This window comes from Cucurbita maxima, unplaced genomic scaffold (assembly GCF_002738345.1).
Source record: "Cucurbita maxima cultivar Rimu unplaced genomic scaffold, Cmax_1.0 Cma_Scf00011, whole genome shotgun sequence".
Lineage (NCBI taxonomy): Eukaryota > Viridiplantae > Streptophyta > Magnoliopsida > Cucurbitales > Cucurbitaceae > Cucurbita > Cucurbita maxima.
In genome coordinates this window covers 3,867,660-3,891,337 of record NW_019272027.1, presented here as the reverse complement: position 1 = coordinate 3,891,337, position 23,678 = coordinate 3,867,660, and the positions used below count along the sequence as shown (strand labels likewise).

At 34.7% G+C, this 23,678-nt stretch overlaps 4 protein-coding genes across 4 annotated transcripts; 1 reads left to right on the top strand and 3 right to left on the bottom strand.

The window, feature by feature from the left end:
- Window positions 1-1,087: 1,087 nt before the first annotated feature.
- LOC111486302 (aquaporin PIP2-7) lies at window positions 1,088-2,473 on the bottom strand. The gene is made up of 4 exons (XM_023133377.1): window positions 2,069-2,473; window positions 1,699-1,994; window positions 1,476-1,616; window positions 1,088-1,389 (listed from the first exon to the last, which is right to left on the bottom strand). The coding sequence occupies exons 1-4, from the start codon at window positions 2,352-2,354 to the stop codon at window positions 1,270-1,272; spliced, it is 843 nt and encodes a 280-aa protein (XP_022989145.1). The 5' UTR covers window positions 2,355-2,473; the 3' UTR covers window positions 1,088-1,269.
- A 6,705-nt stretch (window positions 2,474-9,178) lies between these two features.
- LOC111486595 (SKP1-like protein 1A) lies at window positions 9,179-12,393 on the bottom strand. Its single transcript, XM_023133763.1, has 3 exons — window positions 12,103-12,393; window positions 11,502-11,589; window positions 9,179-9,378 (listed from the first exon to the last, which is right to left on the bottom strand). Exons 1-3 carry the CDS (start codon window positions 12,391-12,393, stop codon window positions 9,179-9,181), a joined length of 579 nt encoding a protein of 192 aa, XP_022989531.1.
- Window positions 12,394-13,481: 1,088 nt separating this feature from the next.
- On the bottom strand, window positions 13,482-16,307 carry LOC111486395 (glycerate dehydrogenase-like). The gene is made up of 13 exons (XM_023133506.1): window positions 16,103-16,307; window positions 15,927-16,010; window positions 15,492-15,632; window positions 15,223-15,344; window positions 15,054-15,135; window positions 14,824-14,896; window positions 14,659-14,750; window positions 14,488-14,562; window positions 14,257-14,364; window positions 14,110-14,187; window positions 13,982-14,026; window positions 13,746-13,860; window positions 13,482-13,664 (listed from the first exon to the last, which is right to left on the bottom strand). Exons 1-13 carry the CDS (start codon window positions 16,289-16,291, stop codon window positions 13,642-13,644), a joined length of 1,227 nt encoding a protein of 408 aa, XP_022989274.1. The 5' UTR covers window positions 16,292-16,307; the 3' UTR covers window positions 13,482-13,641.
- A 2,533-nt stretch (window positions 16,308-18,840) lies between these two features.
- On the top strand, window positions 18,841-21,934 carry LOC111486376. Its single transcript, XM_023133468.1, has 2 exons — window positions 18,841-19,276; window positions 20,746-21,934. Exons 1-2 carry the CDS (start codon window positions 18,983-18,985, stop codon window positions 21,598-21,600), a joined length of 1,149 nt encoding a protein of 382 aa, XP_022989236.1. The 5' UTR covers window positions 18,841-18,982; the 3' UTR covers window positions 21,601-21,934.
- The last annotated feature ends 1,744 nt before the right edge of the window (window positions 21,935-23,678 follow it).

Genomic DNA, 23,678 nt, shown 5'->3' with positions numbered 1-23,678 from the left:
AAAAAAAAAAAAAAAAAAAAAAAAAAAAAAAAAAAAAAAAAAAAAAAAAAAAAAAAAAAAAAAAAAAAAGTTGATTTTGGGAAGTTAAAAATTTTAAGTGGAAGTGGGGCCCACATGCCCATGTGCGTGCTGTCGTGACGTGTAAAATTGAGTAGTGTGGGGCCCACTTCCTGAAATATCGATTCTTCTCTTTCTCTCTCTGCCGTTTAGTTGGACGGCGCCAACTAACTTTCTTTTTAGCTTTTTTGTCTTTTCTTTTTACTTTTTTTTTTCTTTTAAAAATAATTTAAAACCTTCTCCCTCCCCATTTTACCCTGCTTTTGTTACGTACACGTGGCTTTACCTCATTGGGCTTTACCATCTCCTTAGAGTATCCTAAGTTCTAAGCTCTCACAAATGTTATTTATTTTTTATTTTTTATTTTTTTCAAATGATTTTATACAAATAAACCTTATTTCACTTATATATTTAAAAAAAATTTTAATCAGAGAATAAAATATAGTTTAATTTATTTTAATGTATATAATATAAATATAAATAGCTACTTCAAACTATGATTTTTTCCCCTTTTCTTTGTCTGGAATCGGGAGGGTTAGTAGTCGAGGAAGGAGAAAACAAAATATATAGTTAGAATCGGTAAATAAACATACTGATACTTGGCCAAACCATTTTGATTAGGGAAATTGGTGGGCTCACGTAAATTAAGTGTTAGAGTCGTCGATCAGGACAGTAAATAGCATAAAAAAGGAGCATAAATAGTATATAATTTGGTGGGGTCGTCGTGAATGAAGCGTTGGAGTGGTCGATAGGTTCAAGTTAGTAGCACAAGGAAGGAGCAAGCAAAGTATGTAGTTTGGTGGGCTCATCGTGAATGAAGTGTTGAGAGTGGTCGGTAGGCTCAGGTTAGTATGCAATTCGAATAACGAGCACAAACAAACTAATATCAGGCTAAACCGTGAATCAGTATGCAATTCGAATTTGGATTTTGATTTAGAACATCGGTGGGCTCATTGTGAATTAAGTGTTGTAGTAGCCAGTAGATTCGAGATCGGGATCTCGTAAAAAATGCTAACGAAAGAAAGAAATGAGACAAATTGAAGGCCAACAACAACCACTAGAATCTTCTCATGAACAAAACATAAATATTACAAATCCCAAAAATTAAAACTAAGAAACAAAAATTAAAAATTAAATTAAACACAAAACCCAAACAAATAATAACGAATAATTTAAAACATCTTCTTCTTCTTCTTCTTCTTCTTCTTCTCCTCAGTTGGTGGGGTTGCTGCGGAATGATCCCAAAGCTTTAATGGCGGCTGCCCGGAGAATGTACTGGTGGTACGCAGCCGCCGCCAGTGCTCCGACGAACGGACCGACCCAGAAGATCCACTGTAAAAATCCCACCAAAGGGTTATAAGAAATCATTTCACAATCGGAAAATATTAATTGAAAATCTCTAGCCGGCGATGACTCACGTGGTCGTTCCAGGCTTTTTCATTGTTGTAAATCACGGCGGCGCCGAAGCTTCTCGCCGGGTTAATTCCGGTTCCGGTGATGGGAATGGTGGCCAAATGAACCATAAACACCGCAAATCCAATCGGCAATGGCGCCAAAACCTATAAAATGAACCAAATATGACTTCGTAACGATATACGTTATGAAAATCCAAGATCCATGGTGGTCGGAGAAGAAACTTACCGGAATGTGAGAGTCACGCGCGCTTCTCTTGGGATCGGTAGCAGAGAAAACAGTGTAAACAAGAACAAAAGTTCCGATGATCTCAGCGCCAAGAGCCGTACCCCTACTGTAACCAGACTGAACGGAGTTAGCTCCGCCGCCGTGGCCGTTATAATCGTGTTTCATAAACGCCTTAACCAACCCAACGCCGACGATTGCTCCGGCACACTGCGCTACCATGTACCCGACGGCTCTGATCAGCGACACCTTCCTCGCCAGAAACAGCCCAAATGTCACCGCCGGATTAATGTGTCCACCTGCAAACAAATCGCAAATAAAAACCACAAAACCCTAAACCCTAAAACATGAAAATCAAGATTTCGTGAGTTACCTGAGATGCCGGCGGTGCAGTAGACGAGGACGAAGATCATGCCGCCGAAGGCCCAAGCGATTCCGAGGATTCCGACGCCGTCGCAAACATTGGTCTGTTTGTTGTTGCCGATGACGGTGGCGATTGTGACGTAGAGGAAGAGGAGAGTGGCGATGAACTCGGCGATTAGGGCTCTGTAAAAGGACCAGAGGGAGAGTTCGGCGACGTCGATGAGCGGGGCCGGCGGTGGATCGACGTAGTCCTTTCTCAGGCCGGATTGTCCTTCTTCCATCACCTCTTTCGACATTTTTAAACTGAAATTCCGGCGAGGGGACGGTGAAATTTTACAGGGGAAGCTTCTGGTTGTTGCTCTGTTTTCTGTGAGAGTAGTTTGGGAAGGGGAAGGTGAAGAGAAGGGGAAATGGATGCTCTTTATAGATAAAAACCAAAGGGGTATTTTTGGAATTTTGTGTTTGGAGTAGGGTTTTGTTGTTAAAGTAAACCTCTCGGGTTTCTACACCGTTGTAAATAATGTTTCGTGCTCCTCTCTAATCGATGTGAGATCTCACAGTTCACCCTCTTGGGAGCCAACGTCTCCACTTGTACACTACTCAGTGTATAACTCTAATGTCATTTGTATCAGTCCAAACCTACCACTAATAAATGTTATCCGCTTTGTCCGGTTATATATCGTCATCCGCCTTTCGATTTTAAAACGTGTCTATTAGGGAGAGGTTCCTACATCAGTTAAAACATTTCTTATAGAGGAGTGAGAACTTCTCCACAGCTATATGTAGCAAGACAAAACAAACAATATTTACTAGAGGTTGCCTCAAGCTACTATTACGTGAAACTAACCCAAAATTTCAAGTTGGTTGAATAAATGACTCAAACAATTCGATTAAAATTTTCGACTCAACTCTTTATTTTCAAGTTGAGTTGTGCAGTTGTTTTTTAAATTATTTTTAAAAAATACTATTTACATTATAACCAATATTTTCTATACTTGTAATTAGAGATTAATAACTTATAAGTATTAATAATATATATTTTTTAATCAGTTGAGTTGTACTTAAATTGATAATAAATTTAGTCGATAAATTAAAAAATAATAATAATAAATAAATAAATAAAGTGGTCAATTAGAGGTGAGCGTAATGATATGAGGTGAGCAGGCGATTGGGGCAAACCCCACAAGGCGCAGCCTGGCATCCAACTAAACCCTCTGCCTCCAACTCTATAACGGTAACATTCTGTCTTTTAAAAAAAATTAAATTAAATTAAAAATCAATATTTATTATATTTTGTCCTTTAGCTGTTGCTGTACCGTTAAAACTTTTTCTAACGCCGTTATTTTTATTTTTATTTTTTAATAATAAATGGAAGGGCTAAATTGCAAATTAATATTTAGTTTCTATATTTTTTTAAAATTAGACTTTTGTCCCTATAATTGGATAAATTTCATTAATGGTCCTTAAAGTTAGAAACTACAAATGAATCGACAACAAAACATGTAGTTATCTTGGCGCTCGATATGTTAGTAGCTACTAACCCCTGTTGGATGATGAAAGTCCCACATCGGTTAATTTAGGGAATGGTCATGGGTTTATAATCTAAGAATACACTCTTCATTGGTATGAGATCTTTTGGGAAGCCTAAAGCAAAACCATGAGAGCTTAGGCTCAAAGTGGACAATATCACTTTCTTGTCATCTACTCTCGCAAAAACAAATTGTCATTTTTTTGTCAAAGTTGCTAAGGAAATGAAAACTCGCTTATACTATATATATTGCATCGAACAAAATAACGCTCTCCTATTGATTTTTATTTTGTTGATTCAACTGATATAATATGGACTCGGCTCAATTAACGAGCTCAACTCCCACCGTAAACAATGCAAGCAACAACTTAATTGTTTGGATGGTTCAAAGAAAATATTTTTATGAATATAAATTATTTTAAATTTTTTATATAAATAATATCAATGACATTATAATAATATAAAGAGATGAATGACCGTAAAAATATGATTAATTTTCCTATCACCAAAAGACAAAAAAAAATAAAAAAATAAAAAATAAAAAGTTTTTTTTATAATTTAAATTTGTTGGGAATAATAAAAATAAAAATTCAATACATTATAGGAACACAGATTTTTCTTCATTAATTATTGTTATTATTAATTTCGTTGTTGTTTTAAATCTAATATTCTCTTAATCCTTATTTTCATTAATAAGATTTTTCATGTTTATTTTTTTCTATGTAAGTATTTTTTTTTAATAAATACTAATTAATTAATTATTAATACTAACGAGGAAAGAGACGGCGACAAGGCTAGCGTTAGTTGGTCAGTTTGCCATTATTGAACAGAATAAATAAAATATTTAATTAATTATAAATTTATTAAGAAAAAGAGAAAGTATTGAGTGGAGTAATATGTATTATGGATGATGCTGCTTCAGCATTCTGATTTTTTAAATTAATTAATTATTTTTTAAGATTATCCAATCAGCCGCCACGCAGCCATGGATAAGGTCATCCGACAATCTTATTGGTAGAACAACACATTTATCTGATTATTAAATTATAAAATTTATTTAGGAGATTTTATCTCATTTATAAAAATTAAAATTTTAATTTTAAACTTTAAAAACTGGGAAAATTATATATAAAAATAATAAATTAAAAACTATATTTAAAAAAATAGAAGAAAATAGAGGAAACGGCTAGATCCCGTCGAGATCGTTCTAGAGCATTCTTTCTTGAACCGTTGGGAAAACGGCGTAAGACAAACGGGCAACGGTCATCTCATCCATTACGCCGTCTTTTTGCGTTTTTTAAAAAATAAAAAAATAAAAGCCATTGACTAACTGACAACCGTCATATATGGGTCCCACCATCTGCTCACATCTTTTAATGCCACCTTCCTATTTATAATTACTTCTTTTATTATTATTTTTTTTTTCCATTTTTTAAAAAAATACAAAAAAAATTATTAGAAATATATAAAAATATATTTTCGCGATATCGTATTTATCCACAACGTCTATTATATTAACTACTATGTTCACGTGAGATTTAAATATCAAATATTTATAATAATCTTTAAAATATGGTAAGGTTGTGTTGCAAATCTTATTTTCGAGTTCATTAAGTTTTTGACAAAAAAAAAAAAAAAAAAGTTTCAATTCGTTAATTAAATGAAAATTTTGAATACCCCAGATGAAATATTTTTTGCTATCTGTTACAACAACGAATCATTAGTTTAACTGAATAACTAAATAAAATAGATAGATCTCTCTTTTCATCTTAGGTCGACAGATCTTCTCCATTGAAAGATCCCTTATATGGATAATATACATTCCAGTTCAACGAGCCTAATTCTAATTGTTTTGTTCCGAAGCAAACCACGGGGCGATTCATCCTATTTAGATATTCACGACCAAGAAACACTAGATTCCCTTTTAGGTAGACCCTGAAAGGAGAAGGAAAGCTGGAATGCCAACAAGCGTACATTATTGAATTCACCCGACCTGATAAAATACCCCATATTTGGAACGTCCAGTGTCAAAGTCACTGAATGGGTAAGTTGTCAATCCCTAAAACGGACTATGTAATGTACTTTATCTGCTGGGTTATGGGTGGGCATTTTACCCGAGGTTTCTATTGTATCAATTACCCTTGTTTAATTCGACTTGTAACAATTCAAACTCACCACTGATATTTTTCGCTTGAACGAGTTACATATTGTTGTCAGTTTCACAATTTTAAAATATGTGTTTGTTAGGGAGAGATTATTCACACCCTTCAAAGAAATGATTTGTTACTCGTGTCTAACCAATGTGGGATCTTACACGACTCAACCCAAACTCAACTTCGAATAGAGTTGGCTTTGATAGTCTAGGTTATTCAGTGTCATATGAATAACCCCAATTTGTAGGATCAAAATTAAATGATGAAATTTATATTTAAATATTCACGCCACATATTCTAGAACTTTACAAAAAAAATTAATAATTATTTACACGTAGTTTAACCAAAAATAAACTTTTTCTATAAAAAAAGAATTGTAAGATTTTATTTACAATAATAGAAACTTGCAATTTATTTATTAACTTTGTTTATATATATATATATATATAGAAATATTTATTTATTTTAAAAAATATATATTTGTATTAAATTATGACGTGGAAATTGTAAAGGAAAAAGGAAATATTAAAACTTAGATTTCCGTTCCCAATTCTCAAAAAAGAAAAATTCCAAAAGGTGGCCTTGTCATCATCCTTATCTCCTTCCTTTCCAGCTGTCATCTCTTTTCAAAATTAATTTAATTATTAAAAAAAAAAGTTGATTTTTGTTTTGAAATATTAAAATTAATTCCCTCATAATTTAATAAAATTGTACAAAATTAACCCTAAGGTTTTATTTATGATAATTTTATCCAATTATAGAAAATATTGAGAGAATTTTATGATATTTTGTATATGATAAGAACAATTAAGATAATTAAAAAATATAATTTTTAAAATAGTTTTAAAGGTGAAGAGTATAATAAATGTAATTTTAATTTTTTTCAAAACCAAGCTAAATTTTTAAAATCTAAAAGAGTGGATAAATAATTAAATTTTAATATTTTTAAATTTACTTAAATCTAAATGGCCTTTTAAAAAACAAGTGAAATTTTAACCCGATATAAAAAACAAACATATTTTTTAAAAAACACCGTTATCAAATCATAACTAAATGATTTGAACACACGCTATGTGATGTCCTACATTGGTGTAAAACAAAACGGGTATCAAATCATAACTAAATGATTTTACCCTAGGGTGGTTGGAAGGAGAACAAATTACCAAAACGCTCTGTGATGTCCCATGGTGGTTGGGGAGGAGACCCTTTAAGGGTGTGTAAACCTTCCCTAGCAGACGCGTTTTAAAGTCTTGAGGGGAAGCTCGGGAAAGCCTGGAGTGAAATCGTTCTTAATGTTGAATGTCTTTCGAATTTCTTCTGGGGTCTTTCCCTTGATCATGTCTGCCACTGTCTGGCATGTGAGGTCCAGCAGACTCTTGATGTCCAGAAAGTTAGCGGCCTGCTTGGTTGGTTGTACCCAACAACACATTCATTGTTATCCATCACCAAAAAAAGCATGTAATTTAAAACATCTTCTGATTGTTAAATAGAAATAGAAAATAGAATTGGAAAAATGTATGATCTTGATTCAAGTTTACCACGTTTAAATACATACAAACTATTAATTAATACCTAAAAATAGAAAAAAAATATATAACTAACTAAATCTTGTAAATAAATAAAATACACGATTAATCAAATTTATACTAACAACTCCCTAAATCTCTCAAATATATTCTAAATAATATATCTCCAAAATATTCCCTTAATACTCCCTTCAAGTTAGAGAGTGTATGTCGATCACACCCAACTTGTCCTTCAAAAGGTCAAATTGCTGTCTTCCCAGAGCTTTAGTTAAAACATCTGTCAATTGCATTTTGGTCCAAATATAACACGGTTTGATGATTCCAGCTTGTAACTTTTCTCGAATTATATGACAATCTATTTCAATGTGTTTCGTACGTTCGTGAAAAACTGGATTGACTGCTATATGTAATGCTGCTTGATTATCACAATATAATAATGCTGGTTCGGACACTGGAACATTCAAGTCTTGAAGAATGTATCTTAACCAAGTTAACTCTAAACAAGTATTTGCCATAGCTCGATACTTGGTTTCTGCTGATGATCTGGACACATTAGTCTGCTTTTCAGACTTCCAAGAAATAATTGAATTTCCAAGGAAAATGCAGAACTCAGAAATAGACCGTCTGGAAGTTCGACAACCACCCCAGTCAGAATCGCAATATGCTTGTAATCTTAAATTGTTTTCAGATGGCAGTAGGAGTCCTTGACCAGGAGTGCCTTTGATGTACCTCAGAACTCGAAGAGCTGCCTCCCAATGTGGTTTTCTTGGTTCATGCATAAATTGGCTAAGCATACGAACTGAATAAGCTATGTCAGGCCTAGTGACAGTCAACTATATTAATCTGCCAATCAACCGTCTGTATTTACTTGGATCGTTCAATTTCTCTCCTTCAGTTAAAGAAAGTTTCAGATTTTACTCCATAGGAAATTTGTCTGGACGTGCTCGTGTAAGGCCTGTGTCTTGAAGGATGTCTAGAGCATACTTCCTTTGAGACATAAAAATTCCTTTTCTAGACCGAGAAAATTCAATGCCTAAAAAATATTTCAAATTTCCTAAATCTTTGATAAGAAATTTCTGGAGTAAACTAGTCTTGAGATATTGCATTTCTTTGAGATCATTGCCTGTCAACAGAATATCATCAACATAGATTAGAACTGCAGTGAAAGAAGTACCTTTACTCTTGGTAAACAAAGAGTAGTCTGCTTTGGACTGAGTGTAGCCTGCATTTTGTATAGTTGTAGAAAATATGGAGAACCAATTGCGAGAAGCCTGTTTTAATCCATAAAGAGATTTATGGAGCCGACATACTGTATTCTCCCCCTGTCGGCAAAGACCTGGTGGTAAAGACATATAAACTTCCTCGTCTAGATTACCATGGAGAAAGGCATTTTGAACATCCAACTGATGGGTGAACCATTTTCGAGCAGCAGCAATAGTGAGTAAGCAACGAAGTGTAGTAAGTTTCGCTGTAGGGGAAATTGTTTCTGTGTAATCAATACCTTCAACTTGAGTGTATCCCTTTGCTACAAGTCGAGTTTTATGACGTTCAACAGAACCATCAGAGTTGTATTTAATTTTGTACACCCCGCGACAACCAATAGCTTTATGACCAGGTGGTAGAGGAACGAGAGACCATGTATGATTACGTTCCAAAGCTGCAATTTCATCATTCATAGCCTGCTGCCATAAAGGGTCGTCAATTGCCTCGTCATAGGTTTTAGGTTCTATCTGGGATGTAATAAGAGCTAGAAAAGCACGTTGAGTAGGAGAAAAACGAGAGAATGAAAGGTAATGATGAAGGGGATACCTGGTGCCAGTGCCGGGATTTGAGCTAGAGGTTAAATGATTGGCTCCAGAAGACATCTCATAATCCTTATGCCAAGCTGGAGGCTGTTTAGTGCGAGTAGAACGTCAGAGTGAAGTTGATGTATCAGGCGGGATAGGATTGGAATCAGTAGGGAAATCTAGAGAAGGTGGAGGAGACGACAAAGTAGTAGGTGAAGGGATAAGAGGTGAAGGAGGAATGGAAGGTGGAGGATGGATGCTTAAGTAGGATGGATCATGAAGTGAAACAACAGGAGTCGAAGGAGCTAATGTCGAAGTTTGTGAAGCTGATGAAAAAGGAAAATCATCTTCACAAAATTTAACATCACGGCTGATAAAGAATTTGTGAGATTGCATGTCATACAATTTGTAATCTTTATGACCACAAGGATATCCTACGAAAACACAAGGAATTGCCCGAGGTTCAAATTTTTGCTTAGGATGTACTATAGTTGCATAACATTTACAACCAAAAACTTTAAGATGATGAAATGTAGGTGATCGTTTGTAGAGTGCTTCAAAGGGTGTCTTGTTAGATAACACTGGTGATGACGTTCTATTTATAAGATAAACAGCCGTTAAAGCGCACTCTCCCCAAAAATTACGTGGAACCTGTGACTGAAAAAGAAGAGATCTAGCTACATTTAGGATATGGCGATGCTTACGTTCTACGACTTCATTTTGTTGTGGAGTATAGACACAAGTGCGCTGAAATTCAATACCACAAGAAGTAAAGAATGGCTGCAAAGATAGGAACTCAGTCCCATTGTCTGATCGAACTATCTTGATAGTAGTATGAAATTGAGTTTGAACAAATTTAACAAAGTTCATTAACAAATGATGTACTTCTGACTTATGTTGCATTAGAAAAACCCAAGTACATCGAGTAAAATCATCAACAATAGTGAGAAAAAAACGCAAACCAGAATGGGTAGGAATTTTATGTGGTCCCCAAACATCATAATGTATCAGATCAAAGGCAGAATGGGTTGTTATTGAATTCTTGGGAAAGACAACCTAGTTTGTTTTGCTAACGGGCAGATACTACAATTATGAGAATAACTCGCATTATTAAGATACAATCGATAAGCTAGAAATTTAAAACGAGAAAAAGAAGGATGACTTAGACGTAAATGCCACAAATCAGATGACTGAGATACTTGATGAGCTGAAGATTTGATTGGAGATGAAGAAATATGATAGAGACCTCCATATTATTTACCCGAGCCAATCATCTTCCCCGTAGCTAAGTCCTGCATAACACAAGAATCAGGATAGAAGGTGACATAACATTTCAAGTTATTGGTAAGTTTGCTGATCGACATTAGGTTTAAATTGAATGAAGGCACACATAAAACGTTGTTTAACTTAAGGTTAGGGCTAAGGAAAATATTGTCAGTATGTGACACACGTGCTGTCTCTCCATTAGGCAAATTTATTGTAGACATGATGACAGCCTTTGGATCAGTCATAACAGAAGATTTTGATACTATATGATCCGTAGCTCCACTATCGAGAATCCATGAATTAGAACTCGCAGAGTTAACAGATAATGTAGATATGGGAAACAAACCTGCAACATTAATGTGATTGCCAGAATTACCAGAAGGGTTTTGATTGATTGCAGATAAGGCTTGTGCTATCTGTCGTAATTGCTCAGAAGAAAAATTTGGAATGGAATTAGGTGACTGTTCTTTTGTATTCAACTGTGAAACATCGGCCATATTTGCAGATGATCGGTATCCACGATGATTGTGTTGATTGACTTGTCTTGTCCTTGTAGAATTATTTTTCTGTCGACACCGATCTTCTGTATGTCCCCTTCTATCACAAAACTTACAATGAAACTTAAGAATTCGACACTCATTGATTGTATGACCACTTTTATTGCAGTGTTCACACGATTTGTCCTTGGCGAATTTTGAATATGTTGTTTTCTTCTGCACTGCTGATGCAATCGAGGAATTCTCAGTAGGTTCAGAAATTACCTGTCGCTGCATCTCTTCTTGTACAAGTAATGAATAAGCTTGCCTCACATTAGGTAATGGAGACATCATCAATATGTTAGATCTCACCGTTTTATAAGACTCATTGAGCCCCATGAGCAATTGCATCAACTTGTCTTCTTCACGTTGATCAATATGTATTTGACGTTGATTACACGTAAATGGTGTGCGGTACGCTTCCAGTTCATCCCAGAGTGCTTTGAGCTTTGTGAAATATGTTGACAGTGCCATGGTTCCTTGTGACATCGTTGCTATCGAGTTTTGTATTTGAAAAATTGCTGGAGCATTCTTTTGTGAGAATTGATCGCGAAGATCAACCCACACTTGATGAGCTGTCTTGGCGTGAATAATGCTTTTAGCGATATCTGCTTCAACAGAATGAGTTAACCAAGATATTATCATACTGTTGCACTGATTCCAGAGTTCGAATTCGGTCGAATTTGCATCTTGGGGCGGTTCCTCAATTGTGCCATCAATGAAGCCAATTTTCTTCTTGGCAATAAGAGCATGCATAACTGATTTACTCCAGGATTGGTAATTTGCTCCATTTAATTTGATTGGAACAAGTGAATATCCTGGCTGATCAGAGTGATGCATATAGTAAGGATGTGTTAAATCAACATTCGAAATTTTAAAGCTGGATTTGGCTGATTCCGCCATAAAGAAAATTTTGATATTTAAGAACACCACGATCGATGCTCTGATACCATGTTAAGAAATAGAAATAGAAAATAGAATTGAAAAAATGTATGATCTTAATTGAGGTTTACCACGTTTATAGATACAAACTATTAACTAATACCTAAAAATAGAAAAAAAAATATATAACTAACTAAATCTTCTAAATAAATAAAATACACGATTAATCAAATTTATACTAACAACTCCCTAAATATCTCAGATATATTCTAACTAATATATCACCAAAATATCCTCTTAATATAACCACGTGAGCTAAAGAAAAGGACAGAAACAGAGGAATAACAGAAAGAACAGAGAACTCACTAAGATGAGATCAAAGAGGATATTCTGATTAACCTCGACGAATTCAGCGTCCCAGGCTTTGAGAGTATCATCGAGGGCTTTAGAATCCTTAGCATCGGCCTCGACATGCTTCTTGCAGAACTCAATCACCTTAGTGAGAATGGAACTGGTGACATTGGGCACAGGGATGACCGTATCGGCGCAATCGTCCTCGATCATGTGCTTGATGGTCGGAGACTCGAGAGCCACCGCTTCATCGATGTGGAAGGTTTCGCCGTCGAAACTCCTGAGAACGATCTTGGATGAAGACATTGTTGAGGGATTTGAGAAATCCTACCTGTTGGTGAATTAATAAGAGCGTAGTTATTTATATATACACTATTTATTCTGATACAAATTTATTATTCATAAATTTTTAGATTAAAAATATTTGTATATATTAGATTTTATTTTTAAGAGATACTCTTAAATTTTCTAAATTTTTAAATCATAATACATCTATATATTCTTTAATTATAAAATTTCTTTTAACTTTTTTTTTTATTTTAATAAATTAAAAAATAGTTTAAAAAGAAATATTAAAAGATTTAGAGAGAATTTTTTGGTAGATAGTTTTTTTTATTAATATTATTGACTCCAACAAAAATGGAAATGTTTACTAATGCTCTCAATTTTACTTTTAAATATTATATATATATTTTTAACATGTCATCAACTCCTTTCTTAAATTTTTTTTTTTCTTTTAAAAAATGGGTTAAATATGGAATATTTTGACATACTAGTTCATCTCGATAAGACGACCGAACCAATTCATGTGACAAAAAAAAAATACTGGGTCCGCAATGGATAGATTTGGAGATAACATTAAAAAAAAATCTCATGGAAAATGTCACAGAGAAAAAAAGTAAAATTAGATTAATCAAGTAATTATTTTCACCCAAAATTAACGGTATATTTTTTCAGATTTATGGAAAGAAAGTTTGACAATATTATTGAATTTTTTGAATTTTTAGGGGTATTTTTTAGAAAAATACTTGGTATTTTTATTTATTTAGCCTAAATTTTAATTATGTTTTTTTGACGGTGAAAATAATAATTGATATCTAATATACCTACCATAATTATGAAATATTGTTTCAAAAAAGAATTTTGGAGAGCTTTTTCTAATTAAAATGTTGATCTATTTAACAAAAATAAAAACTTCTAATTTAACTAAAAGTTATTAAGTACAACCGGGTACTTTTGTTTTTTAACTTATTTTCTTGTGTTTATTAATAGTTTCCACCCATATTACATTCCTAACTCAATCGTAAGAACTTTAACATTAAACATGTTTAATTTTGATTAACTTAAACTCAATTGATATGAATATTGATACGGTAGAAACTAGTGATGAACGGTTCATCGAAATCGAAAAAGATAGATGCAGATTATAATCAATTGTCCAAGAGTTCTACATTCATCATCAATATCATTCACAAATACAATCTTTCATTTACCTCCAATATATAATGCTTTCAATTTGTGCGAAAGATCTTGATGTTCACACGCATGCGTTCTTCACAACTTTGAAACAGGCAATCCTGCAAAGATCTCAAATTATGAAAGTAAGATAATTGAACTATAATAAGCTCCCGTTTTCAGTCAAGGTAGGTTTTTACTACCCAAGGCTTTCGCGTTCACAATGCTCGGAGATGCAGCTGGAGGCGGAACGTTCTCGTTGAGGAAAGGTTCTACTCGGTTTGGATCGGACCAAACGGGATAATCTTTAATCTTTCCCTATAGTTAGAGGTTAGAGGAGGCAGTGCACTTAGCTTAACATGACAGCCAAATCATAAGAACAAATTTATAGGAAATCAAGTATATTTATGAGGTGAGTATAAATTTATAGGTTGCACACCAGGACATTAAGAGCAGCCAGTGTCGCCATTCCTTCACGAGTCCACTACATGATAATAATGAAAAAGGGTTAATACTTCTGCAACGATATCCTTATTTTACTGTCAACTATGCAAGATTTTTGTTTACCTTGGAAGCGGAAGCAATGTGAGGAACAATGATGGCATTTTTCATATCAGCTAGCCCAGGTTTCATGTATGGTTCATCCTAGGTGATGATCATATTGTCGCAAATCAACTTTAAGATGAGATAGTGACGAATTATGAACAGACATACCTCAAAGACATCAAGGCCAACTCGAAACATCGGATTCTCTCTTAAATGCTCGACAAGGGCAGCTTCATCGATCACAGGTCCTCGACTGCAGTTAATGAGGATTGCATCCTGCAATTATAACATGGTTTGAAGAAACATACGTTTAAATATAACCAATCAGTGAATCTATGTAATGGGGTCAGGAGATTGAAACCATAATTGAAGAGAGAAAAGAGCTTTAGCAAGCTTCACCTTCTTCATGGCTTTAAGACTTTCTTTGTTCACCAGATGGAAGGTGGTTTTATCCAGTACTGGATGAAGACTTATCTACAAATCCAAAGGAACAAAGAACAGCTAATTTATGTAACATAAGGGGAGACAAGCTCTTCAGGAGCATGTTAATTAATCATATCAAAGTCATACCACATCAGCCTCTCGAAGCACCTCTTCCATGGATGATGCTCTTCTCCATGTCACGGGAGCCTCGCCATTGGCTTTCAGGAACTCACCATAGGCTGCAATTAAACAAGCGTTTCAGCTAAAGGAACTCAAACTCATTGCTTTCAAGAATTGTTGATCAAGACATGCCTGTAACAAACTTTTCAAGTCTGGTTGACTGGTAAAGATCAAAGTATATCAGGTTCATCTTAAACCCTTCTACCTGCAAGGCAAAATAGGCACTCTACCATTGAATCCTAATTTAATCATTGATGAAAACATTCGCTTGAAATCCTAATGATCTTCAAGAAAGATAACTACGTTTCTAGAACCCAATTTAGAAATCATTAAGCTCATAATCAATTATGTTAGGAAACTACCATCATTCTTGCATAAGCAGATCCAATACGACCAGCTCCAATCACACCAACAGTCTGTCCTTTCAGCAAGTTTCCAACAAACCTATTGAAAGAAATTATTTCAAATTTGTTGAGCCATGTTGGTTGCTTATTTCTAGAGAATAATTCAAATCATGGCAGATGGTCATACAAATTGGGAAGCCATCCATCATAGCGGCCTGCCCTCATGAACTCATCAGCTTCAACTATCCTTCTTGCAGCTGCAAGAGAAAGTGAAGCTGCCAACTCTGCTGTGGTTTCTGTAAGTACTCCCTAAACAAGAAAGAAAAGAATGATCTAAATCCCAGTCTGTAGCACAGAATATGCAGAACCAAATATGTAATATGCAACAGAGCATTAAAATTAAGATGTACCAAATACAAATTCACGTTGTAGCATTTAACAGAGAAATAAACTTACAGGAGTGTTTCCTACAGCAATACCATACTTATTAGCAGCATTAACATCTACATTATTGTAACCAACAGCCATATTACTAAAAGCTTTGCCTCCCGCTCTGCTTAGTGCAGAAAACAGCACCTCTCCCCAATCTTCAGTCAACTGAAACATCCAAGAAAACGAATCTCAGAATCACGAATACGAAAACTCATTTGCAGCTGTATAGCAACCAAACATTTGCGACGTCAATCGATCATGAATCACACGTGAACGAGCCATCGTGATCACTCAAATCACTACAATTCAGTTTTTAGAATCTATTTTGAATTAGCTTTTATATAGAGATTAACTTTCCTCTACGACTGGAAAAAACTTATTCATTCGATTCGATTCAAACTATCTAAAATGCACAAAAATTTTTGGATCAACCAATACCAGTTCGATTAAGTTCAATACCTGTCCAATAACGCCGTCGCACCTATTGCCGATGAGAGAAACGATATCCTCTACTGAGAGTATCGTCTTCTTCTCGGTACAAATCTACAACACCAAATGAATACAAAATTTCACTCCAAATCAACATTTCCGCGAAACAGGCGAAAACAAAGTGAGAAACATCAAAAATAACATACCTCGACTCGGCAATCTTGCTCGATCAAGAGATTGATCCATCGAGTTCCAGGCATAGCCTTAGTGCTAACAACTCTATACTTTCCATTCGGATTCCACACTTCAATCTGAACCGGCCTCGCCATTGGAGCCAAACCTTCAAAGCTCGAAGCTCGAAGCTCCACCACTAAAAAGACTGAAGTGAGCCACATGCTGAACGCTTTCAGTTTGTTCTTAAAAATTTCCACTGTGATCAAGTGCGCCGCGAGTACTCGAACAGAGTTTCAATCGTCCAATCGGATATGGAGAAAATGGTGACTGTTGACTTTTTGGTTTGTTTGACTGTTGACTTTTGAAATGACGGATAGGATGTGTTATAGTGGATTATGGAAGGAGGGATTTGTGTCTCTGCTTCGCTTCAGGATGGACGTTGCTGAACCTCTCATTTTAGTGAAAATAGATAACAACGATATCGCGCTTTTAAATACGCGCCACGTTAGTACCTGCTATCCTCATTCATTTAAATGACGAAAATACCCCTGTATGTATAAATATATAATACAAATATATTTATAAATATTTAAATGACGAAAACACCCTTGGATGGTATATTGATTACGCATCGTTGATAGCATCTACTCGTGTACTAGCTCGTCTAAGAGTAGTGTCTCGAAACTGTTAGTGAGTATAATTCTTATTACACGAGTATAATTGACTACGCTCGTGACTAACTAACTGCCTATCGTATCGAATCATAATTTATTATCACTCGTGACTTGTATTATGGTCTCTTAACTAAGCTCTATCATAGCACTGTTTTTTTAGCACGTTGTAACAGTCCAAGCCTACCGTTGATGGATATTGTCCGTTTTGGCTCGCTACTTATAGCCATCAACCTCAGAGTTTTAAAACGTGTCTGCTAGGAGAAGATGTTTATATCCGTTTTGGCTCGCTACTTATCGTCATCAGCCTCAGAGTTTTAAAACGTGTCTGCTTGGAGAAGAGATTTTTACACCCTTATAAGAAATGTTTCGTTCCCCTCTTCAACAGATATGGAACCTAACAATCTACCCCTAAGGAGCCAGCATCCTTTTTGGAACACTGCCCAGAACCTGGCTCTGATACCATTTATAACAGCCCAAGCCCACAACTAGCAAATATTGTCCACTTTAGCCCGTCACATATCATCGTTAGCTTCACGGATTTAAAATTCGTATGCTTGAGAGAGATTTTCACACTCTTATAAGAAATGTTTCGTTTCGCTCTCCAACCGATATAGGACCTAACACACATAGAGAAGAGTATAAATAGTCATAGATAGGATAGGGTTTCTCACGGACACTTTCGACTCACTACCCTTAGGAAAAGCGACAAACAATCGAGGCAAAACTTAAGGAGCATAGTCTACTCATGTCCTGAGGGCAATGAGTTGAAAGCGTCTGTGAGAAACCATATCCTATCTACGACTATTTATACTATTTTCTACGTGTTGAAAAAACAGTGCTAAGATAGTGCTCATTTAAGTGACCATAATACAAGTCACGAGCGAACCTTATAATTATTTATTTCTTTCTTTCTTCGTAAGCATAATTTTTAATACAAAATTTATTTCGAACATAGGAAAATTTCAAATTTTTAATAATTAAATAAGTTTTTTTAAAAAAATTAAAAAATAAAATTATTTCCATTATACTCCAACCCTGACCATTTCTGGCTGCCTAATGTCAATTATTAATTTGAAATTTAATACTTTCATCAAAATTACAATTTATTAAAAAAAAATTAATCCAAAAAAGTAAAACAATTAAAAAAATCTAAAAATACTATTTTTTTTTCTTATATAATTTCAAAATAATATTGATTATATAATCATATAATTTTAGAAGTAGGTTAAAATAACACCTTTTCATTTTAAACTCGAAAAATTTATTAATTTTTTTAATAATTTTAAAGCCAAATTTGATTGCCCTAATTAAAAAATCTAAAATAAAATTATCACCAAAATAATAATCATTTTTAGTTAAATATTTTCGAGATTTAAAAATAGTCATTTATCCTTATTATTATGTTTTTTTAGGGTTTCATTTGAAAAATAAGATATATATATATATATATATATTAAATGGTGTTCGAAAACTATTACGGTGAGATTCAACGTGGTTGGAGAAGAGAACAAAACATTTTTTATAAACGTGTGAAAATCTATCCCTAACAACTGCGTTTTAAAATCGTTAGGCTGATGATGATATGTAACGGGTTATGAGGCTGACGATGATACGTAACGAGCCGTGAGACTGACGATGATCCGTAACGGGTCTAAGTAGATTAAAATGTTTGTCTAGATTATATATGAACGAACACATATTGATTTCTATGAGGCTGGCGATGATACGTAACAGGTAAAAGTAGATTAAAATGTTTGTCTAGATTATATCTGAATGAACACAGATTTCGGAAAGTCACCAAAGTAGTTGGAACATTTTTTTTTTATAATTTTGCCAAAAATTTGAGTTAATATGATTTTAAAAATTGAATTTTTTTCTTTATAATTTAATAAAAAATAGTTTATTAAATTAAAACAAGAATTAAGCTGGTTTAATTAGTTTAAATTTATAATAATTTATTTTTATAAAATATTTATTATTATTATTTTTTAATTTAATGGCAATAGATGAGCCCACGTTAATCTTATTGGACCAGCAAATAATAAAATGAATAAATAAATAAATAAAATTGGGAACTTTAATTTTCGGTTGAACTAGTCTGATTTGGACTCTATCTTCCTGCTCCACCCACCTGCCTCCATTTGGGATTCTCATCTTCCACCCTTCTTCCTCCTCCGCCGCCCTCTATCGGAGTTTCTTTGCCGCCGGCAACGGTCGATACGACGGTGAAGAGGCGCCATGGACAGGCTCCTGTATTCTCCTTCTCCTACCTCCTTCAAGATTAATCCGAATCCACCTCTTCTTCTTCCTCGGTTCCGTCGCATTGACTCCGTGAAGCTCAATTTCCCCCTCCCGACGCGCCATGGACTCCGTCCGCTTGGTTTGCTCTCCTCTAAGGTTGAAAAGCCTTCTATGCCGTTGATTCATTGTCTTTCTTCGTCGAATTCGTCGAGCGATTCGATTTCCACGTCCGATTCTAGAGCCAGTTCGCCCAAGCCGGATTTGCTTGAACATTTCGCCGGAAAGAAGAAGGTATTGGATTGAAATTCATTTCTCTGTTCTTCTGGCGTTAATTTCCTGTTCTGATTTGCTTTAATTTTGATTATCATATAATTGAATTTCGCTGGGATGTAGTCTGCCGTCTTATTTGCTTTGAAGAACATTTTATCGGTTTTATGTCAAGTTTGAAATACTGTGAATTGGTTACGTTATAACTCATTTCTTTTTGGATTAATTATAGAAAGTTGGGCACATTTCTTTTAAATTCGTGAACATTTTTCTTCAATTTATGGATGAATTTTACCTAATTATACGAGTCATGTGGAATACTTGCTGCGGTGCTTGGGATAGAGCTAATTTTAGGATTCCAGTTTCTTGGTGGAATCAGAGTCAAGAACATGATTTTGATTTTCAATTTTGTAAACCATCAATGTCTCTAGTGAATTACAATTACTGTGGATTTCTGGATTATGCTTTGGTTGTCTCAACCGTTACATGATATTCTTTGTTATGAAATAAATGTTGAAACTGATCTAAATGAACAACGACGGGTATGTTCAGAGAAAATCTCTGCTCCATATTGCACTCCTCATTTATTGTTAGTGGTACTCGTTGAAATTAGTTATTCACATTTACTTCCATGAGGTCACAGACTCTATCAGAATCACAGACAGAGTCAGAATACAGACGCAGCAATAATTGGGCTTTTATTTTTTTGCGCCTTAATCTTTGTCTGACTCTTTGGACACAACTAAAATCCCAGCAGCTCACATTGTTCATGCATTGCTGACATTTATGAAGCAATATAATGATATTAGTGAATGATTGTAAAAACGATCACATCTCAAATTTGTTTATCTAAACCTAATACACATCTGTTATGAGTTTTCTAGATTTTCAGGATGGACAGCCATAGCTCCAAAGAAAACACTTTGTTGATATTATTTAGCTATTAACTTGTTAAATATGTTGACTAAGAAAGACCCTTTTAAGTGTAAATTCTGTTATAGGAAGGACAATAGAAGAGAATTAGGATATTATAAGGGTATGCTAGTAACCAGGTGGAGAAGTTGCTGTGGTGAATTGTTATATATAGAGGAGGTGGGCAATTGTATAGTGGCCTTATGCTCGAGTGAGAGTGCTCAAGAAAGGAAGGTTCCAAGTGTTGAGGATTGTTGGGAGGGAATCCCACATTGGCTAATTAAGGAGATGATCATGAGTTTATAAGTAATGATACATCTTCGTTGGTATAAGGCATTTTGGAGAACCTAAAAACAAAGCCATGAGAGCTTATATTCAAAGTGGACAATATTGTATCATTGTGGAGGTCGTGATTCCTAACACCAAGTACCTCGAATATTCGTGTTATCATCTTCTAGTTATGTTATCTTTCATATTTCAATATATTTTGAGTTCTATCATTCTGATGATACATGATATCTTTGCTTTAGTCTATAGTTATTTATCTTCTTCCTAAAGGTGATAAAATATCTTTGATTTAGGTCAAACAGTCACTCTTTGTTCTTTCTGCTCTTGCCCTGATCCTGATCCAACCAGTCTTTGCGCCAGCAGCTTTTGCATCTTTCCAAAATGCAGCTAAAACCGGAGGTCCTGCAGCCGCTGCAGTTGGGCGAAGACTGATCCAGAGTGAGCTATTAAGTAGCGCTTGGACTGGCTTTTTTGCTGGCTGCTTACACACATTATCAGGACCAGATCACCTTGCTGCCCTTGCACCCCTTTCAATTGGCTGTAGCCGCATGGAAAGTGCTGCAGTGGGCGCTCTTTGGGGGTGTGGTCATGATGCAGGTCAGGTCATTTTTGGTCTACTATTTTTACTGCTAAAAGATAAGCTTCACATTGAAATTCTCAGAACCTGGGGCACAATAGTAGTAGGCGTGACACTATTTGTAATAGGAGTTCTGGGTATTAGGGAAGCTTCAGAAGTCCGTACCCCATGTGTTGTAGGTCTAGAAAATGGTGAATGTGATGTCGGCATTTACAAAACATTAGAGAAACCAATGGTCATAGGGGAGAAGAACAAGAAGAAAAAAAAGATAGGCTTTGCCACTTTTGCCACAGGAGTTGTCCATGGCCTACAACCCGATGCACTCATGATAGTCTTGCCTGCCCTGGCCTTGCCTTCCCGTGTAGCCGGCGCTGCCTTTCTTGTTATGTTTCTAGTTGGAACAGTTATTTCAATGGGAAGCTATACTGCTTTTATAGGCTCGTTTAGCGAGGCATTGAAGGACAGAGTGCCTAGAATAACTGAAAAACTGACCTGGGCTGCTTCTTTTGTAGCCATTGCTCTTGGACTTGCCATTATCATTAGCCAGTTTCTTGGTTATAGCCTCTACTGATTGTCTCCATCCACTCCTTTTCAGCACCAGACATAAAAAGTTAGTAGTTTTGAGGAGTACCCAAAATTTTTCTTAAGACTATCTCTACTGTTTTGGATCTTGTCTGTAGTACGGATCTTAAATTGTGTAAAAAGTTTGACATAATCATCTTTTGCTCCAATACAAGTTCCACTTGCTGATACACCAATAGTTTAAGGGATTGACATGGCTCTTGTCTGTCGCATTGTTTATTTGTTAATCTTTATTGAAGTGATGAGTGATCTGATTCTGATCTTATCTTGAACAAGAACAGTGTGTTTAGTGGTTCCTTTAAAATGGAAATGTATTTTTGTGATGTGATGTAACTAAGATTGACTTATGAAAGTAGTTTGGAGAAGGATGACTTTGAATTTTCCAACCCCATTAATGGAAGAACTGAATAGTGTTCTTCCACTTTGATTTTTTGAACACCAACCAAGAATTGATGCTCTGTTTACCAAATGGAGATGATAATGGAATGAAGAGAGATGCTTTTCTAGAATGGGAATGCTAATTTCTACCATCGAACTTTAGTGGCTACGTTTTTAGAATGGTGAGGTTGCATAAATTGACTTTATTATAAGAATATCATATTTTAGTACATTTGACCAAAATGATATTTTAGTAACAAAACAAAAAAGACAAGATATCTTTTTTAAAATCGTGAGATTGTCAATAATAGGTAACGGGCTAAAGCGGACAATATTTGCTAGTGGTGGGCTTGGTCTATTACAAATGGTATTAGAGCAAGACGTCGGACCTCCAATAGGGTGGATTGTGAGATCTCATATGGGTTGGAGAGGGGAAACATCTCCCTGATAGGCGCGTTTTAAAATCGTGAGGTTGATGACGATACATAACAGACAATATCTACTAGCGGTGAGTTTGGACTATTCCATTGTTTACTTGATGTGAAACTATATTCATATCACTACAGAATTTCGCTCAAATTGTCATTCATCAATCAAATATTTGACATTTTGAACTTTGTCTGTACCTCACTATAGAACTCAGGAACAAACAAAAAAAAAGGTGGTGTATGAATGAGATATATAGCAACAAGGCACGAAGAATGTGATCTTACTCAAATCAACGTATCTTCTCTCGAACATATGATCTAAAGTCTAAGCCATCTTAATTACAATATGCAATATCGAATATGGACGGCCAACTAACTCATGAAGAAAAAGGAAGGTAGGGATTAGGTCCACCCCATGCATTCAACTTTCAAAATTTTGGATTTTAATCCTCAATCCTTTTTTCGGTTAGAGAGGGGGACAAAGCATTCCTTAGAAGGATGCGGAAACCTATCTCTAATATACACGTTTTAGAAACCTTGAGAAGAAACTCGAAAGGGTTGGTTGAAGAGGGAGACAAACATTTCTTATAAGAGTGTGGAAACCTATCCCTAACAAATACGTTTTAAACAATATCTACCGGCAATTAGTTTAGGGCTGGACCATTACAAATGGTACTATCAAAGCTAGACATGGAGCAGTGTGAGGAAGCTGGGGGATGAATTGTAAAAGATCGTCCTTTTACCGTTTTGGTTGGTTTTAGTCAATATACTTTTAAAATATCTATTTAGTGTAACGACTAGCTAAAATTTTTATCCAAAAAAGAATAATTTTAGATATTTCAAAACTATAGATTAAAACGAACATAGTTTAAAGTATAAGAATTAAAATGTTCGTTTTAAAAGGAGAATCGAACCACATTCTTGTCACTCGACTTATTTAATATATTATAAATTATACTCTTACATTAAAATAAAATAAGAAATCATAAAATTAATTTATCCCGTCAATATTAAACTATTTTCTTAAAATTTTCACATTAAATATAAAATCATATTCAAAACAGACAACCTTAAACTCAAAATCAAATTTCTAAAAAAAAAATAATTAATTAATTAATATTATTTTAATGAATAAATATACATAATTAAATAAGGGAGATTCATATAATTAAAACATTTTTTAAAATTAAATTATGAATTAATTAAATGAAATCCCAAACTGTTCATATTTTTTTTTTTTTTTTTTTTTTTTTTTTTTTTT

Coding starts and splice junctions, on each gene's coding strand:
- LOC111486302 (XM_023133377.1), bottom strand. CDS start 2,354: ATGTCGAAAGAGGTGATGGAAGAAGGACAATCCGGCCTGAGAAAGGAC. Junction 1,995..2,068: donor CTGCACCGCCGGCATCTCAG/GTAACTCACGAA, acceptor ATTTGTTTGCAG/GTGGACACATTAATCCGGCG. Junction 1,617..1,698: donor CGCGTGACTCTCACATTCCG/GTAAGTTTCTTC, acceptor TTCATTTTATAG/GTTTTGGCGCCATTGCCGAT.
- LOC111486595 (XM_023133763.1), bottom strand. CDS start 12,393: ATGTCTTCATCCAAGATCGTTCTCAGGAGTTTCGACGGCGAAACCTTC. Junction 11,590..12,102: donor TCCTCTTTGATCTCATCTTA/GTGAGTTCTCTG, acceptor CTTATTGCCAAG/AAGAAAATTGGCTTCATTGA. Junction 9,379..11,501: donor ACTCTGGAATCAGTGCAACA/GTATGATAATAT, acceptor CTTTTTCATCAG/CTTCACAAACTTCGACATTA.
- LOC111486395 (XM_023133506.1), bottom strand. CDS start 16,291: ATGTGGCTCACTTCAGTCTTTTTAGTGGTGGAGCTTCGAGCTTCGAGC. Junction 14,365..14,487: donor GTCTTAAAGCCATGAAGAAG/GTGAAGCTTGCT, acceptor TTATAATTGCAG/GATGCAATCCTCATTAACTG. Junction 14,027..14,109: donor ACATTGCTTCCGCTTCCAAG/GTAAACAAAAAT, acceptor ATTATCATGTAG/TGGACTCGTGAAGGAATGGC.
- LOC111486376 (XM_023133468.1), top strand. CDS start 18,983: ATGGACAGGCTCCTGTATTCTCCTTCTCCTACCTCCTTCAAGATTAAT. Junction 19,277..20,745: donor ATTTCGCCGGAAAGAAGAAG/GTATTGGATTGA, acceptor TCTTTGATTTAG/GTCAAACAGTCACTCTTTGT.